The sequence below is a fragment of the Carettochelys insculpta genome, chromosome 27 (genome assembly GCF_033958435.1).
Source record: "Carettochelys insculpta isolate YL-2023 chromosome 27, ASM3395843v1, whole genome shotgun sequence".
Taxonomy (NCBI): domain Eukaryota; kingdom Metazoa; phylum Chordata; order Testudines; family Carettochelyidae; genus Carettochelys; species Carettochelys insculpta.
Genome location: NC_134163.1, coordinates 16788981 through 16805219, shown reverse-complemented (window position 1 = coordinate 16805219; position 16239 = coordinate 16788981). Strand labels below are relative to the sequence as shown.

The 16239-nt window shown below is 44.4% G+C and overlaps 1 protein-coding gene across 1 annotated transcript; it reads left to right on the top strand.

The window, feature by feature from the left end:
* The first annotated feature begins 4217 nt into the window (after nt 1–4217).
* Nucleotides 4218–15895, top strand: LOC142002157 (tetraspanin-33-like). Its single transcript, XM_074978026.1, has 8 exons — nt 4218–4704; nt 4984–5041; nt 6873–6997; nt 12112–12186; nt 12682–12777; nt 13476–13616; nt 14812–14973; nt 15640–15895. Exons 1-8 carry the CDS (start codon nt 4648–4650, stop codon nt 15733–15735), a joined length of 810 nt encoding a protein of 269 aa, XP_074834127.1. The 5' UTR covers nt 4218–4647; the 3' UTR covers nt 15736–15895.
* The last annotated feature ends 344 nt before the right edge of the window (nt 15896–16239 follow it).

Genomic DNA, 16239 nt, shown 5'->3' with positions numbered 1-16239 from the left:
TGGTTCTAATGGGTAGTGAAGGTTAGATTTCACAGTGATCTCCAGTCAGACTAAAGCCCTGAACATGACCAAAGACATCATTATGGTTTGATCTTTGCTATAAATGGAATGTGTGCACCTACAGGGTTTACCACCATTGTTGTTCATAGTCCAGGCTGATTATCTGGGGGTGCAGAAAAGAGGAGGGAACTCTTTGGAAGCTTGTTAATTTCACTCTTAGAGTTACAGTGGAAACTCACTCTCTCTCCATACAGGCAGGGAGCGTGTTCACCTGAAGATGGAAATGGAGACAATAATGAATGCATGTACATACACACCTCATGTAATCTGTTTCAATCTGTTATTGAGTCTTTGCATATAACACTGATAAAAGTCTATGACTCTTACAAGAACGAGAGAATCCTGAATGTTTATTCTGTCTGAGCCCTTTTGCTGTTATGTAGGGCTGAGTGCTAAGACACTCTCCAGTGTGGACTGAGTTAGGCCAGGCTAATGGCTGTTGCTCTTTGATAAGACCGAGAATTCATGTTCTGTATGATATAAGAAACTAAAGTTTGTAGGCCTTTAAGAGATCTCTTCAGGCCCTGGCCAGGGTGGTGAATGCAGCTACCAGAAGAAGGCTGTTTCAGGCCTTTCAGGGTGAGAGCCATAAGGGCCTTTCTTTAATGAGGTTTTCCTCTGGAAGCCTCTGGCATAATTCCAGCCCTTGCCTCCCTGATGACAGATGGCAGACTTGTTTCTACAGAAGGCAGTGTATCTAGACTTGTGGTGTCCAATATGTGGCAAACGGGGAAGCAGATTGTGGTGAATGCAGCTCAGAGCTGCACAGGTGGGGCACCCCTCCAGCCACTCCACGCATGTGCCCCACCACATGGTAGAAAAAGCATGTGGCAACAGTGGCAGCTCCTCTGGCCCTGGGGTGTGGCGCATTGGGTGGTTCATGAAGCTCAGGGGCTGCGGCATGGTTTGGGGGCTGCAGTGTGACTCAGGTAGCTCGTAGGCTGTAACATGGTTCATGCAGCTCGTGGGCTGTGGCACAGTGTGGGTGGCTCAGGGGCTGCAGGGCAGCTTGGGGGCTGTGGTTTGGGCAGCGCAGAGCCAGTGAGTAAGAGAGGGTTGGTGGGGAGGAGGGGAGGCACCTGGCAGCAGGAGCCGCACCTGGCAGCAGATGGGTGTGGGGGCCATGGCTAATTGGTGAGTTACTCTTGGACACCACTGATCTAGACACTATCACAGAGGAACATGTACATAAAAATATAACAGTGGCCGTACTGGGTCAGACCAAAGATACATCTAGCCCAGTAGTCCATTTTCTGACAGTGGCCAATGTCAGGTGCCCCAGAGGAGACAGAATAGGTAATCATCAAGTGATCCTCCCCATTGACCATTCCCAGCTATTGATAAACAGGGGCTAAGTACACCATTCCTACCCATCCTGGCTAACAGCCATTCATGGACCTATTCTCCATGAACTTATCTAGCTCTTTTATGAACTCTGTTGTACTCTTGGACTTCACATCATCTAGCAAGGAGCTGCACAGGTTGACTGTATGTTGTGTGCAGCACTTATTTTTGTTTCTTTAAAACCTGATACCCATTTCATTTGGTGACCCCTAGTTCTCTTGTTATAAAGAGTAAATAACACTTCCTTATTTACATATCTCCACAGAAGTCACAATTTTATAGATCTTTATCATATTTCCTCTTTGTGGTCATTTTAGAGCTGAGGGGTCGCTATGACCTGACCAAAAAGATCTGTGTGAGGAGATGAGTGAGACTTGCTGCATGTCTTAAAATTCCCTTTCTAAAAAAAAAAAAAACATGGTTTTTAACAATGCCTCTCTCCCATCACAAGCACAGAAAATGTTGAAACTATTAGTAAAATGTGCTCATAGCATGGTGCTGGCTAGTAGGTACAGTTAGATGGGAGCAGAATTTTCAACTGCTTTGTAAAGTTCTAACATGTCTATGTCCCATGCTGTGGTAGCCATGCAGAATACTCCCAACTCCAATCCATGCAGCAGTGCTGGGGCAGGAATGAGCCTGCCAGGGCTAACAGTTTCAAGGCACCAACCTCCACTACTGCCTCCAAAGATGTTCTAATCTGATAATTTAGTAGATACTAATTCTAGTGAGAAATATCTAAATGTAGTCACTGATTTAATCTGCAAAGCACCCTGGCCTTGTGTAATCATCTTGCCTGCTGGAGATGACAGAGACCTTCTGGCAACTGAGAAGCTTGTACTGCAACCCACAAGGTAAGAGGAAATTCTTGATTTAGTCCAAAGTGGAGCAGAGAATTTGGCCCCAGACGTGAATGTACACAAACCACACAGTAAAAGTAACCATAATCCCACAAAAGCTCATCACTTTATAAACTACTTTGTTAGTCTTTAAAGTGCTACATGACTGCTAGCTTGTTTTGTTAGAATACAGACTAACATGGCTACCTCTCTGGTACTATCCAACATAACATATTTAATGTTTTTCCTTGGGGAGGGGGAACAGGGGAGGAATACCAAAGAAACCCTCCACTATTAACAAGAACAAGTACAAGAGTGAAATGCCTGCAGGATTAAAACACCAAAACAGAGGCCCAAACCACATGTATACCTGTCATGTGTTCATTCACCAGTTACAATGCCTCATCATGACTGTCCTGGGAATTACTTTTCCAGGAATGTGCTCTTCCCCCACTGGCATCTTCCCTCATATTGTCCCTCTCTACAGCCCTACTCACTCTTTATGGATTGGACTTCTGGCCAGGGCACTAAGCTCCTCCCTTTCCAGGAATTTCAGTCTTTTCAGACCTGCTGTCTGGCTTACATCTCCAATGCCCTTGCCACTCCCCTGCTCTGAAGGCAGCACCACAGAAGTTAGGGTGCCAGTGCTATACTGTGCCATCAGTACTGCTGCCTTCAGAGCTATATGACTGGAGAGCAGCAACTGGTGGCCACTGGCCCATCTCTAAAGGCAGAAGTGAGGGTAGCAACACACACACACCTCCTAGAGCTGGAAGGGACCTCAGGAGGTCATCTAGTCCACTCCCCTGCCCTCTTGGCAGGACCAAGCACCATCCCTGACATCTATTTGCCTCAATCCCTAAATGGCCTCCTCAAGGATTGAGCTCACAACCCCAGCTTTAGAAGGCCAATACTCAAACCACTGAGCTGTCCCTCCCCCCATACCATGTATTCTTGTTTCTGCTGTTGTAAGGCTGTCCAGCTCTGAAGGCAGCACTGTTGCCAACAGAGCCACAGAAGTAAGCATGGCAATAATGAGTCCCCCTCCCCACACCCTTTTGGATCAGGAACCCTACAATTATAACATTGTGAAATTTTGGATTTAAATGGCTGATTCGGATTTAAAAATCCTATCACTGTGAAATTGACTAAAACGGACTGTAAACTTGATAGGGCCCTATCTATTTTCTTTTGATGCCTCTGATGGAACTCTGATACTTCCACGTCACTGCCTGTCTCACACATACACTCTGCCTAGCACAGAACGCAACATAACAAACCAATATGACACTCTTAAAGAAGACAAATAAGATCTCAGGGCCCAGCATTCTTTTCCCACCGGGAGTAGACTAATGGTGTCATCTGGTGCATAATCACCAGATCCCAGTGAACAAACTGTATAGCTCTGTCTGCTCCTACTGGAGGCTCATCTCCCTGGAACTAAGCAGCTTGGTACATCCAGTACATCTGCAACTGGTTTCCCAGAGCAACTATGACTGCACCCCTACCATGGCCTGCTTCAGCACCTAGACGCTCACTTCACCCCATGAGCCCAGAACTCAAGAGCCTGGTGACAACCCAATTCAGCAGCAGAATGATGAGCCTAAGATCTGGAGACCAGAATAAGTGAAGGTTCCCAGCAATGGAGAGGTATGTTTGGTGTGGAGTGCAGGCTGGCTCAGTAAGAGGATTTTTGCCAAGGCATGCTTGGCTCAATTCTATGAAGAAATTTTCTTGTCTCAAGTGCTGGCCATCTGGCATCTTTCACAGCATTTATTTTGAAGGCTGAATTTAAAAAAAAATCAGTTGCAGGATCTCTCTCTTTTTTATGTGAGGGAGTTGAGGGTGAGCTCTTGCAGGGTCTCCATTCTAAGTGCCTCTCTCCTCACTCTAGTTGCCAAGCACTCTTCCTTCTTCCTACCAGAAAATGAGGGGCTGTGACTTGAGCTCCTAGGGAGCTGCCTCTCTGCGGCGTAGGATCTAGTCTGACCCAATTTCTTCCTGTCTCTTCTGACATTTCATAGGCAACCAGTGTCTCTCTTCAAATGACTTCTCTTCCTCCTACTCTCAATACCTTGAATGGGAGAATGCTGCCTACCTCACTGCTGGGCTTCTCCCTTGTCTTGATCTCTTCCTTCAAGATGTCTGAGGTCTTCATATTAGGACTTTATTTTTCCCAGTCAGCCTACCCTAATGCAGCTGCAGGAGGGGTGGAAATAGCCAAGTTACTTACACTAGGAAACACGTGACAAACCTGACTGTACATGTCAGTCTTCTCTTAGTGTCTTTAACACTCCCTAGAGCAGCACATGACTAGCCAGCAAGGCATTAAGAATTAGCAGAGAAACTGACTCCATAGCTAGGAGAGTGGTGTGCTGGCATCAGAGACTCCGGGACGTGAACCATGAGGACAAACCAGATCACTAAATACACCTTGTTTGTTTCCTGTTACCTCTTCTGGGTGAGTCTGAGCAGAGGTGGGGCTGACAGGCACAGAACAGGGCTGACACTGACTGCGTAGCAAGATCACTGATTACAGGAAAACCCACTTTCAAAATCACCCCAGTGAATAATTGGTCTGCCAGTTGTGATATTAAGCCCCTGTTGTGAGGATGTCAGGGTGCAAGTCCACTGTAAACTGCTAATCTGTCCTCTGGTATCCCTGCTCCCAGGATTAGATGCTGTTGGGGATTTTTGCTCTTGGAAAATGATGAGTTTGTCTCTGATCCTTCCTCTCTAGCTGGCCAGTGGACTCATGGTAGCAGTTGGCATTTATGCCAGACTCTCTAAAGAATCAAGTAAGTACACTTTCCTACCCTCCCTGGGTTACCAACCTGTAGTTCAGATAAAGCTAACAAAGTGACTGCAGGATAATTGTCCAGTCATTGCTCTCTTCCCAGCACTGAGTGCAGATGAACTGCGTGGACCATCTCTGACTGTCAATTTTCAAATCACCCTCCACCACTGTTCCTGAATGTCACTTCCATGTGGTAATAAGGGATGTTGCCCAATCCTCTTGATGGCTCTCCAACAATGGGAAGGATTACTAATAATTATGTACATTTTTCATGCCCAAAGACTGGATCAAGTAAGGAAGTGCAGTGCCTTTGAATTTTGGAAGTTAACTCAGATGAGTAGGGCCCTACCAAATTTATAAATCATTTTGACTGATTTCACAGTCATAGGATTTTAAAAATTGTAAATTTCACGATGCAGTTGTAGGGGTCCTGATCCAAACAGTAGCTAGGGGAGGGAGGATAGTTTGCAAGGTTATTTTAACATGGGTTTGTAGTGCTGCTACCCTTCCTTCTGAGCTGCTGCAGATGGTACTGCTGCCTTCAGAGTTGTGCAGCTGGAGAGTGGTGGTCGCTAGCTTGGAACCTACCACTAAAGGCGCTGCCTTCAGAGCTGAGCGCCTGGCCAACAACCCCCACTCTCCAGCCATCCAGCTTGGAAGGCAATGTAAAAAAGAGTAGCAATACTGCAACCACCTTAAAATAAGCTTGTAACTACTCTTTAACTCCTTTTTTGTATCAGGACCCCCTGTTTCAGAAACCTTGGTCTCCCCCATAAAATATGTGTATTACTGAAAGCATGCAAAAGACCAAATTTCATGGGGGGAGACCAGACTTCTTGGTCCACCATGCATTTCCCATGGCCTTGAATTTGGTAGAGCCCTATAGATGAGGGAGCCCAGCCCCTTCCACTAATGCCATGAAACAAAGGCTTCATTGCCTCTCACAGTTTCAAGGCCAGAGAATAGCCCTCTAAGCACAAATTCACCCACTGATTGTGTAAAAGCCATTTCTATCTGCTAAACACTAGCTGTGTGCCAGCTATCCATCTGACTAAGGGCTGGTCTACACTTGCACCCAACTTTGAAGGGGGAATGTGAATCAGGGTGATGGGAGATTACTAATGGAGTGCTGTGGTGAATATGCAGCACTTCATTAGGCTAATTCTCTGTCGCGACAACTTCGAAGCTTCAAACTTCGAAGTGCCCACAGCTACATGCATGCGGGCACTTCGAAGTTTGAAGCTTCAAAGTTGTGGGGGAGAATTAGGCTAATGAAGTGCTGTGCATTCCCTGCAGCACTTCATTAGTAATCTCCTGTCGCCCTGACTAATATGCCCCCTTGGAAGTTGGGGGCAAGTGTAGACACAGCCTAAGTGGGTTTTTGCCCAGGAAAGCTTATGCTCCAAGATACCTGTTAGTCTATAAGGTGCCACAGGATTTCTCAGTGTTTTTATGTGCTTGATGCTGTACAGACCACAGAAATAAACACAGCCTCTGCCCAGAAGGGTTTACAATCCAAGGTGACAAATGTGTTCAGCACTTAGCACGGGCCCAGGCCATCTTGTGGTGCAGAGCTTTGTTTGGTGAACGTTTTGTGATCTCATAGCTCTGCAATGAGAGTGTGTGTGGTTAAGACTGACAAGTGCAGGGAAGAGGTATGTTTCAAGAGGAGTTTGAGGCTTGCTTGCCTGGTGTGTGGAACTTGTCCAGCTCCGTATTCTTCCGTGAGCTCTATATCCATTCTTAGCACTTCGAGGGATAGGGGAAGGGGAAGGGGAAGGATTTGTCTTGTGTTAATTTATTACATTGATTTTTATTACAATCTCTGCCAGGGGCTCTGGATTCGCTCCTCATGGATCCCTCGTTGATCCTACTTATGGTGGGGATCCTGATGTTTGTCATCACCTTTGTGGGGTGTACACGAGCCTTGCGTGACCTGCCTGTGGTGCTGAAAATTGTAAGAAGCTGATGGGATGATTTCTTCGATCTGATAGGGATCCCTATGCCTTGGGCTGCCTTACTAGGCAATTTACTGACTAAGGCTATGTCTACACTATGAGATACACTGCAATTTAATGCAGTTAGCTTGACTGTGCAAAGTGACTGTCTTCACTGTAATTACCATTAGCTTGATTTAGGGAGTACTAATATCAATAGCATAATATCTTTGGAACTGGGTGTGTGTAGTGTCAAGTTTGAATAACAGTTTTAAAGAAGGCTAGTGTGGAAGCACCATGTCTTTGAATTGAATTCATTAGCCTCCAGGGGCTGATTGGTGCTGCTACGCTGGCTCCTGCAAGTGGTGGGGAGCTGCAAAAAACATGGTGCTGTTGCACCTGTCTCCTGGTGCCCTGCCACTTGCGGGAGATGGGAAACTGACCTGTGCAGCACCTGGCTCCCTGCTGCACCTGACTCCAGGCTCGAATGTGCCAGGGACAGCAATGCTGGTCAGTTTCCTGGCTCCCCTAGGCCGCAAGAACGTGGGAACCAGGCCAGTGGTGGGGGTGTAGCAGGGCCCAGGTGGAGGGCACAGAATGCAGGGCTGAGGAAACTGGGGGGTAGGTTCCCACAATGCACTGCTGCAACAGTCGATATTTGGCCACTCTAGTGCGACAGTGCAAACTCAGTTTTGTGTGCACTTGTGGGAAGTGAGGATACACAAAATCAAATTTATAAAACCCAGAGTTATAAAATCAAATTTAATAAAATTGAATTGATCTGGTAGTGTAGATGTAACCTAAGAGACTGCCTCCAACTATGGAGTCTGAACTTACTCCACTACCATCATATCAGTTTTTGTCAGTTACTTCAGCAGCTGCTGAAGGGGGTGCTAGAAGTACTAGAGTGTTAGTGAGCTAGTGGGCTAATAATGAAAAGCAAGGAGAGAAAGATTGTGTAAAAATCTGTGAATTACTGATCACACTTAAAGGCCCTGCTGCCATTGTGACTCATAGCTTCTGTTCCCCACCTGTCTCTTTGGCTGCACATCCAAGCAAAAGTAGCTGGTTTCTTGTGCCTGTTCTGTCACCTTTCTATGTGGCCTGTTTTTCACGCTTGCACCAACATTTTGCCATTTGCACCACTTATCCCAAGTTGAAGAGTTGTTTATATTTGCCCATCAGGCCCACAGTTGTTTCCTGTATGGGAATTTTAAAGGGAGTTGCAAATGTAGCATTTCTTTGGGTGTTGGTATGAGATTATTTTGGGGATAATTTCATTGCGGACTATCTGGAGGCACAGGCATCCTACTTCACTGGAATGCAAAAGAACTGTGTGAGATATGTTTGGAAACTTCATGTTTCTTTTAGTATGGAATCCAGTGTAGCTGAAAGAGGTTTAGGGTGTGTTCTTTTTCATTTTCAAATTCCCAGAAATTCCCCCTGGCATGATTTAACATGTACCAGTAATACAAAAGGAATAGTTCCTCCTCTGGTGTCAGCTACTGTTTATTGCAATAGCTGAGTAAATACCTGCCCTCTCCAAAGTGTCTTGAAATATTGGCTTCAACCTTAAAATACACTTGGCTTTGGTGTCCTCGTTTGTGTCTGAGCTGAGTTTCTGAGCCATCAAGTCACACTCAGAAACATGTGAGCAAAGAGATTTCAGAATGGCCTGTGTAAAGATATGTATAGGAAGAGTGTTCAGTAAGAGTTGTATTTATGCAACTGGAGAACAGAAAAAATCCCATCTGCCCTGTGTGACCACACTTAGACTGAATCTTGAATGCTGGGAATCAAACATGTAGACTTCATATGATAAATATATAGAACAAAAAATAATTGCTACAATTTGTTAAAAAAAAAGACAAAAAACCAACAAAAAATCTTGCAGGGGAAGTTGTTGATTGCAACAAAGTAGCAAAAAAACGCACCAGAGAAACTGTTTGCTAACACAGTAAAAACAGAGAATTGATTTCCCTGTGCTGGTTACTCTCCCCAAAGAGATACTTAAACCTGCTAATGAACAGCTGTTATTTAAACTAGAGTGGACAAAACACCAGAAAATAGACTGTGGGGAACCACCACCAGCCCCAGGGATGGGCTAATACACAATATTTGCACTAGCACTTTGCAACTTGAAAGCAGTGAGGAGGTAAGTCTTATTAGCTGATCTCATAGGTCTTTTCCATCCCTACATGCTAAGATTCAAAGACACAGACACCCTTAAATACAAGGTTCCTTCCAAGCAGCTAACATGAGTGTATGCACCTTACAATTATCTATAACAAATTAACCTTCTTTTGACTAGCATGGCTTCCTCTCTGTTACTATTCTTTTGTCCTATGATAGAAGAGGTGTAAACTGCCCACTTTATCTTGAATGACCTCCTCCTTGTATCCTGGAACACAGAGAATTTAACAACAGATTAGAGTGAGAGACTTGTGAGTTAGAGTACATATTCAAATTAATGGTTCCCAATCCTGCTGGAAAAGTATAACACGTGGAATTCTGCAGGGGTCTGTGTTAGGACCGGTTCTGTTCAACATCTGCATCAACGAATTAGATATTGGCATAGAGAGTACACTTATTATGTTTGCAGATGATACCAAGCTGGGAGGGGTTGCAACTGCTTTGGAGGATAGGGTCATAATTCAAAATGGTCTGGATAAATTGGAGAAATGGTCTGAGGTAAACAGGATGAAGTTTAACAAGGACAAATGCAAAGTGCTCCACTTGGGAAGGAACAATCAGTTTCACACATACAGAATGGGGAGAGACTGTCTAGGAATGACTACAGTAGAAAGGGATCTAGGGGTTATAGTGGACCACAAGCTAAATATGAGTCAACAGTGTGATGCTGTTGCAAAAAAAGCAAGCATGATTCTGGGATGAATTAACAGGTGTGCTTTGAACAAGACACGAGAAGTCATTCCTCTGCTCTGCTCTGCGCTGGTTAGGCCTCAGCTAGAGTATTGTGTCCAGTTCTGGGCACCACAGTTCAAGAAATATTTGGAGAAATTAGAGAGGGTCCAGAAAAGAGCGACACGAGTGATTAAAGGTCTAGAGAATGTGACCTATGAAGAAAGGATGAAAGAATTGGGCTTGTTTAGTTTGGAAAAGAGAAGACTGGGGGGAGACATGATAGCGGTTTTCAGGTATCTAAAAGGGAGTCATAAGGAGGAGGGAGAAAACTTGTTCTTTTTGGCCTCTGAGGATAGAACAAGAGGCAATGGACTTAAACTGAAGCAAGGGAGGTTTAGGTTGGATATTAGGAGAAAGTTCCTAACTGTCAGAGTGATCAAACAGTGGAATAAATTGCCAAGGGAGGTTGTGGAATCTCCATCGCTGGAGATATTTAAGAACAGGTTAGATAGATGTTTATCAGGGATGGTTTAGACAGCACTTGGTCCTGCCATTGGGGTAGGGGTCTGGACTCGATGGCCTCTCGAGGTCCCTTCCAGTCCTAGTATTTTATGATTCTATGAAATTCATGCGACACATTAACAAGTGGTATGAACAGAGACATCAACTACCTCACACATTACAAGGACTGCTTCCCTTTTTTTGATGCTCATAGTTATCTCAGACAGGACACAACATCCCCCCACCTCTCGCCCTCTTCCTTCAATCCTATTTGATTTTTCAGTTTTTATTGCAATTATTATTATTATTATTATTATTATTTTGGTCCTCTGTACTTAAAAATGTCAGTCTGTACTAGAAATGAAATTGATCTGATGAAGTGGGTCTGTCTGTCCCACAAAAGCTCATCACCAAATAAATCATTTTGTTAGTCTTTAAAGTGCTACATTTCTGCTGCTTTGGTCTCTTACAAGATATAACTCCTTATACTAAACAACCTGTTCCACTTTGTATTTGAGTAAATTTTCTAGCCATGAAGAAAGCTCTATGTAAGCTCAAAAGGTTGTCTTTCACCAAAAGAATTTGGCTTTATATATATATATATATATATATATATATATATACACACACACACACACACACACACACACACCCCTCTCAGCTTCTTTGTGAGGACCAGCACAGCTACAGCAACATAAAAAGTAGCTACCAGGGCAGTCAACATGGCAGCAAGGACAAGATGTCTCCCAGCCCAGCTTGATAAATCTGGGTGAGCAAAGCTTGCACTGGAGACTGAGACACAGCCCAAACTGCAACTTCAAAGTACCATCTCTAAAGCTGCTTTTAAAACACTAGTGCAAGCCTTATTAGCCCACATCAAGGCTGGGAATCTTGCTCCAAAATAGTGACCTGACTCTGGAATCAGTTTCTGTCCCATTTAAAGGCAATCTCAGCTCCATCACCAGTATTTTTAGCAGAGGCAACAGGGCATTTTTGTCTGAAACATTCCACCTTCAAATGAAGCAAGAAGGCTCGTGGAAAGAAAAAGTCTGTTCCAGACCATCCTGTATTCCGCAGATAGGACTTGTAGGCAGGTGACTTGACTTTCTCCACTATGTTCGGTGCTTATATTTACTAGCAGTATTAACATTTAGCCATGATGGGGAGCACTGCCTTGTAATAACACTGGTACCCAGATGGTTGCCTGGAAGTTCTTGCATTCAGCTCTTATGATGTAAAGAGGGTCAGGAGCTGGACTAACTTTCTGTGCATAATCAGGGGTTGGTCATTTGCACAGTCCCCCTGCTCAGCCAGGCCTTAAGTTCTACCCCTGCGCCCTCTGATTGCAGTGCTTCTGCTGCTGTGTCCTCTTGTAGAGTCTGGAACTAGGTTTTCCAAATCTTCATACACAGGGTACATCTCTGAAGTTTCCAGGTATTGTCTTGTGCGTAACAGGTTCTAAGGAGACCCTAGTGCCTTGGGACCCCGGTCTCCAAGAAAAGGTGTTGCTGTAGTGGAGGTGCTGTTCATTTTATCTGACAGATGATTGCCTCTGGACTGTGTAGGTGGAGGATGATCGTCTTATTTGTTCTCTATGTATCATCATAAACACACATACCCAGCAGGGTGAATGCATGTTGCACAACACAGATGTGGCCCCCAGCCCCACAGAGTTCTTGATCCAAGGGCTCTTTCATTGATAGGGGACAAGGGGGAACTGGTTGCTCTGCAGATGGTTCTGATGATCTCTTAACCCTTCATTTTACAGTTTGCCTGGATGTTACTGATCATTGTCATTCTCCAGATCATGGCTGCTGTCCTGGGATTTCTCTTTTCCAGCATGGTAACTCAATAGACAACTCCAGAGCTAGATGACACTTTGCTAAATTAGACAGTTGCATTTGGCAATATTCTTGCATGATTACAGCTCTAGAAATCAGTAACACCTTGGTAGCCTTGGCCGAGTCTTTCCTTCATTGCCTCAGTTTCCCCTCTGCCTACTGTACTGGGAGGTTGTCAGGATTCATCAGTAACAACTAAATGCATAGCATAGTGTGCTATACAAATACAGAGTATTTCTACTGTGGCTGCCAACAGAGATGCAAATCAACCTTCTCCATCAACAGTTTTTGGGAGACAAATGGGAGAAAAGGCCACTTGGGTTTAACTTGCATTTGTCCCTGTGATGTGCTCAGATCAGGGTTGTCTGGGAGAGGCCGCATGCCACAGAGGCAAGACTCATCCTAGAGTGTAGAAAATGGAAGGTGAGGAAAGCTTCTGCAAGTGAATGAATCTGCCTGGCAGATGCTCACAACTGCACTGTTTGTGTGTGTCACAGGTGCTGGAGAAAGCAGCATTTCTGATGGGAAAAGCTATCTCTGATTACCGGGATGACCTAGATTTACAGAATCTTATTGACTATATTCAGAAAAAGGTAATTTAAAAACCTCTCCAATTTCTATCATGCTTTCCTATTTCTTTATTTCAATGAAGGCAAACAAGCAAACAAACTCAGTCTCAGATTCTCAGTCAGTGCTGGGATATCAGTGCCAGACATAGACCCTCGCATATGCACAGAGCCCAGGTTCCCATTGTCTTGCCAGGCCCTATGCTCATGTCAGTGTTTCCTCCACCCTCTCCACTTTTATTTTTGTTTTGTTTTGTGTCCAGGGCACCAGTTGTGACATTTACCAGAGAAACTGGGAACAGGGTGAAATTTCACCAGGGTGAATTTAGGGAAGTTCCCCAATTTTGCTCCCTGTTTGCACCATGAGACACTGTCACTTCTCTCTCCCCAATTGGATTTTGAAAGTCCCCTGGAAGTTAGTGTTTGCTGTGAATATCCATGAGAAAGAGATGGTTAGTTCAGCCAGTGTCTCAGAGATGGGGACTGTCTCCTGTTCCAGAGGCTATTCAGACACTGGCATCTGATGAAGCCATGAGGACGTTTGGATTCCAAAGAGTTTTCCTTGGTTGGATTGTAGAGGTTCTTCTGGGCAGTTTATTCCTATCTGTGGGTAACTTATCTCAGAGCTATTTTTAGAACTCCTGTCTGGACGGTCCCATGCATACCTGAGTCACGTGTAAACAAGCATCTATCCCAGGGTCCACCTTTCTGTTTCACTCTCTCAGTTTGAGTGTTATGGAGTGCATTCCTACAAGGATTGGTCCCACAATATTTACTTTGAGTGCCAAGACTCCAACCCCAGTCTGGAACGCTGTGCTGTGCCTTTCTCCTGCTGCATCCAGAAGGATAAAGAGGTAGCCATTTCTGTAAGTCAAATCTGGCCACATTTTTATGGTTAACATTTTTTCCTTTAGGTTTTTATTTTAAAAAAAATCTCCACTGCAGCATGTGGTTGGGAGCTAAGGACACATGTTAAAATAAAGTCAAAGAGATCAAGTAGGAAAGTATCAGAGAGACTTTGAATTTATGTAACATAAGAATATAAAAATGCCCATATGTGTCAAATCAAAGGTCCATCTAGCCTAGCATCCTGTCCCCTGACAGTGGCCAATAACAGGGGCCTCAGAGGAAATCAACAGAACTGGCAATCACCAAGTGACCTACCCCTACCACTTCTGACAAAGAGAGGCTAGGGGCAACGCTCCTACCCATCCCCGCTAATGTCCATTGATGGACCTATCTTCCATGTATTTAACTAGTTCTTTTTTGAGCCTTTTTAAAGTCCTGATCTTCACAGTGTCCTCTGGCAAAGAGTTGCACAGGGTGACTGTGCGTTGTGTGAAGAATACTTCCTTTTGCTGGTTTTAAACCTGGTACCTATTAAACGTTTCACCTCAGGATCTCACTGCAGTTTGCAGGGTCATGGTATCACTAGCTCCTGTGGGTTAGGGAAACTGAGGCACATAACAGCAACCTGACTTTACTTAATCTATACAATGAATCTGTGGCAGAGTCACAAACAGAACCAAGGTCTCCCAAGTCTAAATCCCCTGTTATAACACCTAAAATGCTGCCTGTCTGTAACAGATTATCAAGAACAATGCAGTGTTCTGTTCTAGTTCTTTCATAGGGCCCATCACTGTGTATTAAGACACCAGTCTGCCCTCTTTCCTCCTGGGGTCAGGCATGCTGTGACTACTTCAGCAGGGAGAGAGGCAAAGTCTGTCCCTACTGTGCTGCAACTTTCTGGCTCAGGGGTGTGAAAAACACCTCTCCCCGCCACAAGAGCAGCAAGTTACATTGCTGCAAAGTGCTAGTGTAAATCAGGCTACAGCACTGAGAACTGTGCACCCAGTGCAGTTAGCCTCTCCCGTCATAGAGGTGGTTTACCTAGAGAGCTGCAAAAGCTCTCAAACTGATATAGCTACACCGCCATGTTGAGGCATTGCCACAGCAGTCCTGATGCAACTGTGCTTTACACCCTGAAGTGTTCACAAGCACAGAACAGATCCTGTTCCTCACTCACTGAACTCTTGTTGATTGACTCTTCTCTCCCTGCAGAGTGTTCTCACCACCATGTGCGGCTATGGGACTCAGAACCTGAGGTCATGGAAAGCAGAGAGCCTGATATACACCGAGGGCTGCTTGGAAAAGATTGTTGGCTGGGGGCAGAAAAACCTGCTGCTTGTTGCAGGGATAACAACAGGACTCACTTTCTTGGAGGTAACTGAGGCTGTAACAGCATTAAGACTACATCAGTACTGAAAAATGTGCATCCATTAAAAACTGATCCAATTAAACCAGTGCAAATTCTCAAGAGCAATGCACTTAACCTGATCTAAGCTAAATCAACATAGGCAAAGGTTAAGCTGTAATTTACTGAACACAAGTTAAACTGATATCAAGCACATTGATTGCAAGCTACCGCAATGCATATAAGTGCATCTAGGAGTTTGCATTGACTTAATTAAATTGATTTTGAAATGAACGTGGTTAAAATCAGTGCATTTTTTAGTATAAACAAAGCCAAGAACCTGCTTGACTAGCTCAGTGTGTGATAATTTTAGCAGGAAGGGAGTGGTTTTCAAACTTGGGTGGCTAACATTAAAACCTAAATCCATTGTTAAACAGTACTAGTAATATAGTGATATGTGAACAGCAATGCCTAGGCACCTAAACAAGCAGCCTGATATTCACAGGTGCTGAGCTCCTACAGCTCCCATGAAAGTCACTGGAACATAGTCCCTGAAACTAGAACCTTGGGTTTTGTGGGTAAATAACAGGATTTTGTGTTCCCTTCCCTGGCACTTCCCCTGTGTCTAAGCCACCAGGAATGTTGCTTTCAGGTGTCAGTCAATCCAGCCCTAGTAATCTCCTTTTCCCTTCCAGATTCTTGTGTTTTTCATGGCTATGAAGCATATTTACCACACTGACTTTATCATACAGAAACGGAGAAGCACAAGGAAGAGACGCCCTGAGACATAAGGTTGTTGCTTCCAACAAAAACCCAGCATGGTCTCTGTTGCCATTGGCTTGGGCTGTGGAGAAGTAACAAACTGAACTGACAAAACACTGAGTATCCCAGAGGGTGGCAGGGCTCATGCCCTAGGTCAGGGTTTGGCAACCAAAACAACACGAAGAGCCATTTTATTCGAATTTGGTACAAAAACTCAATAATTTAAGAGCCACAATGCATGTGAATACGAGATGGTCCTTAATAAATAATTTCAAACCATACTTTTTGTAACCCCTATTTTAAGAACAGCGCACACAATGATTTGTAATGGGATACATGTTTATTGTAGGACCTTCACAAACTTTTTACATATTCTATTTCCTCACACTTCAGGTGTGTGTTCATAACACTATCTTCCTGACTTTCACTCCCAAACCTTCTCTCTCTCTGGAGGATGCTAGATTCTGAACAATTTCGCTTTTGTTTTTGAAATCACTGAACAGCTGCTCTGACACTCAATAAGGCACTCTTTC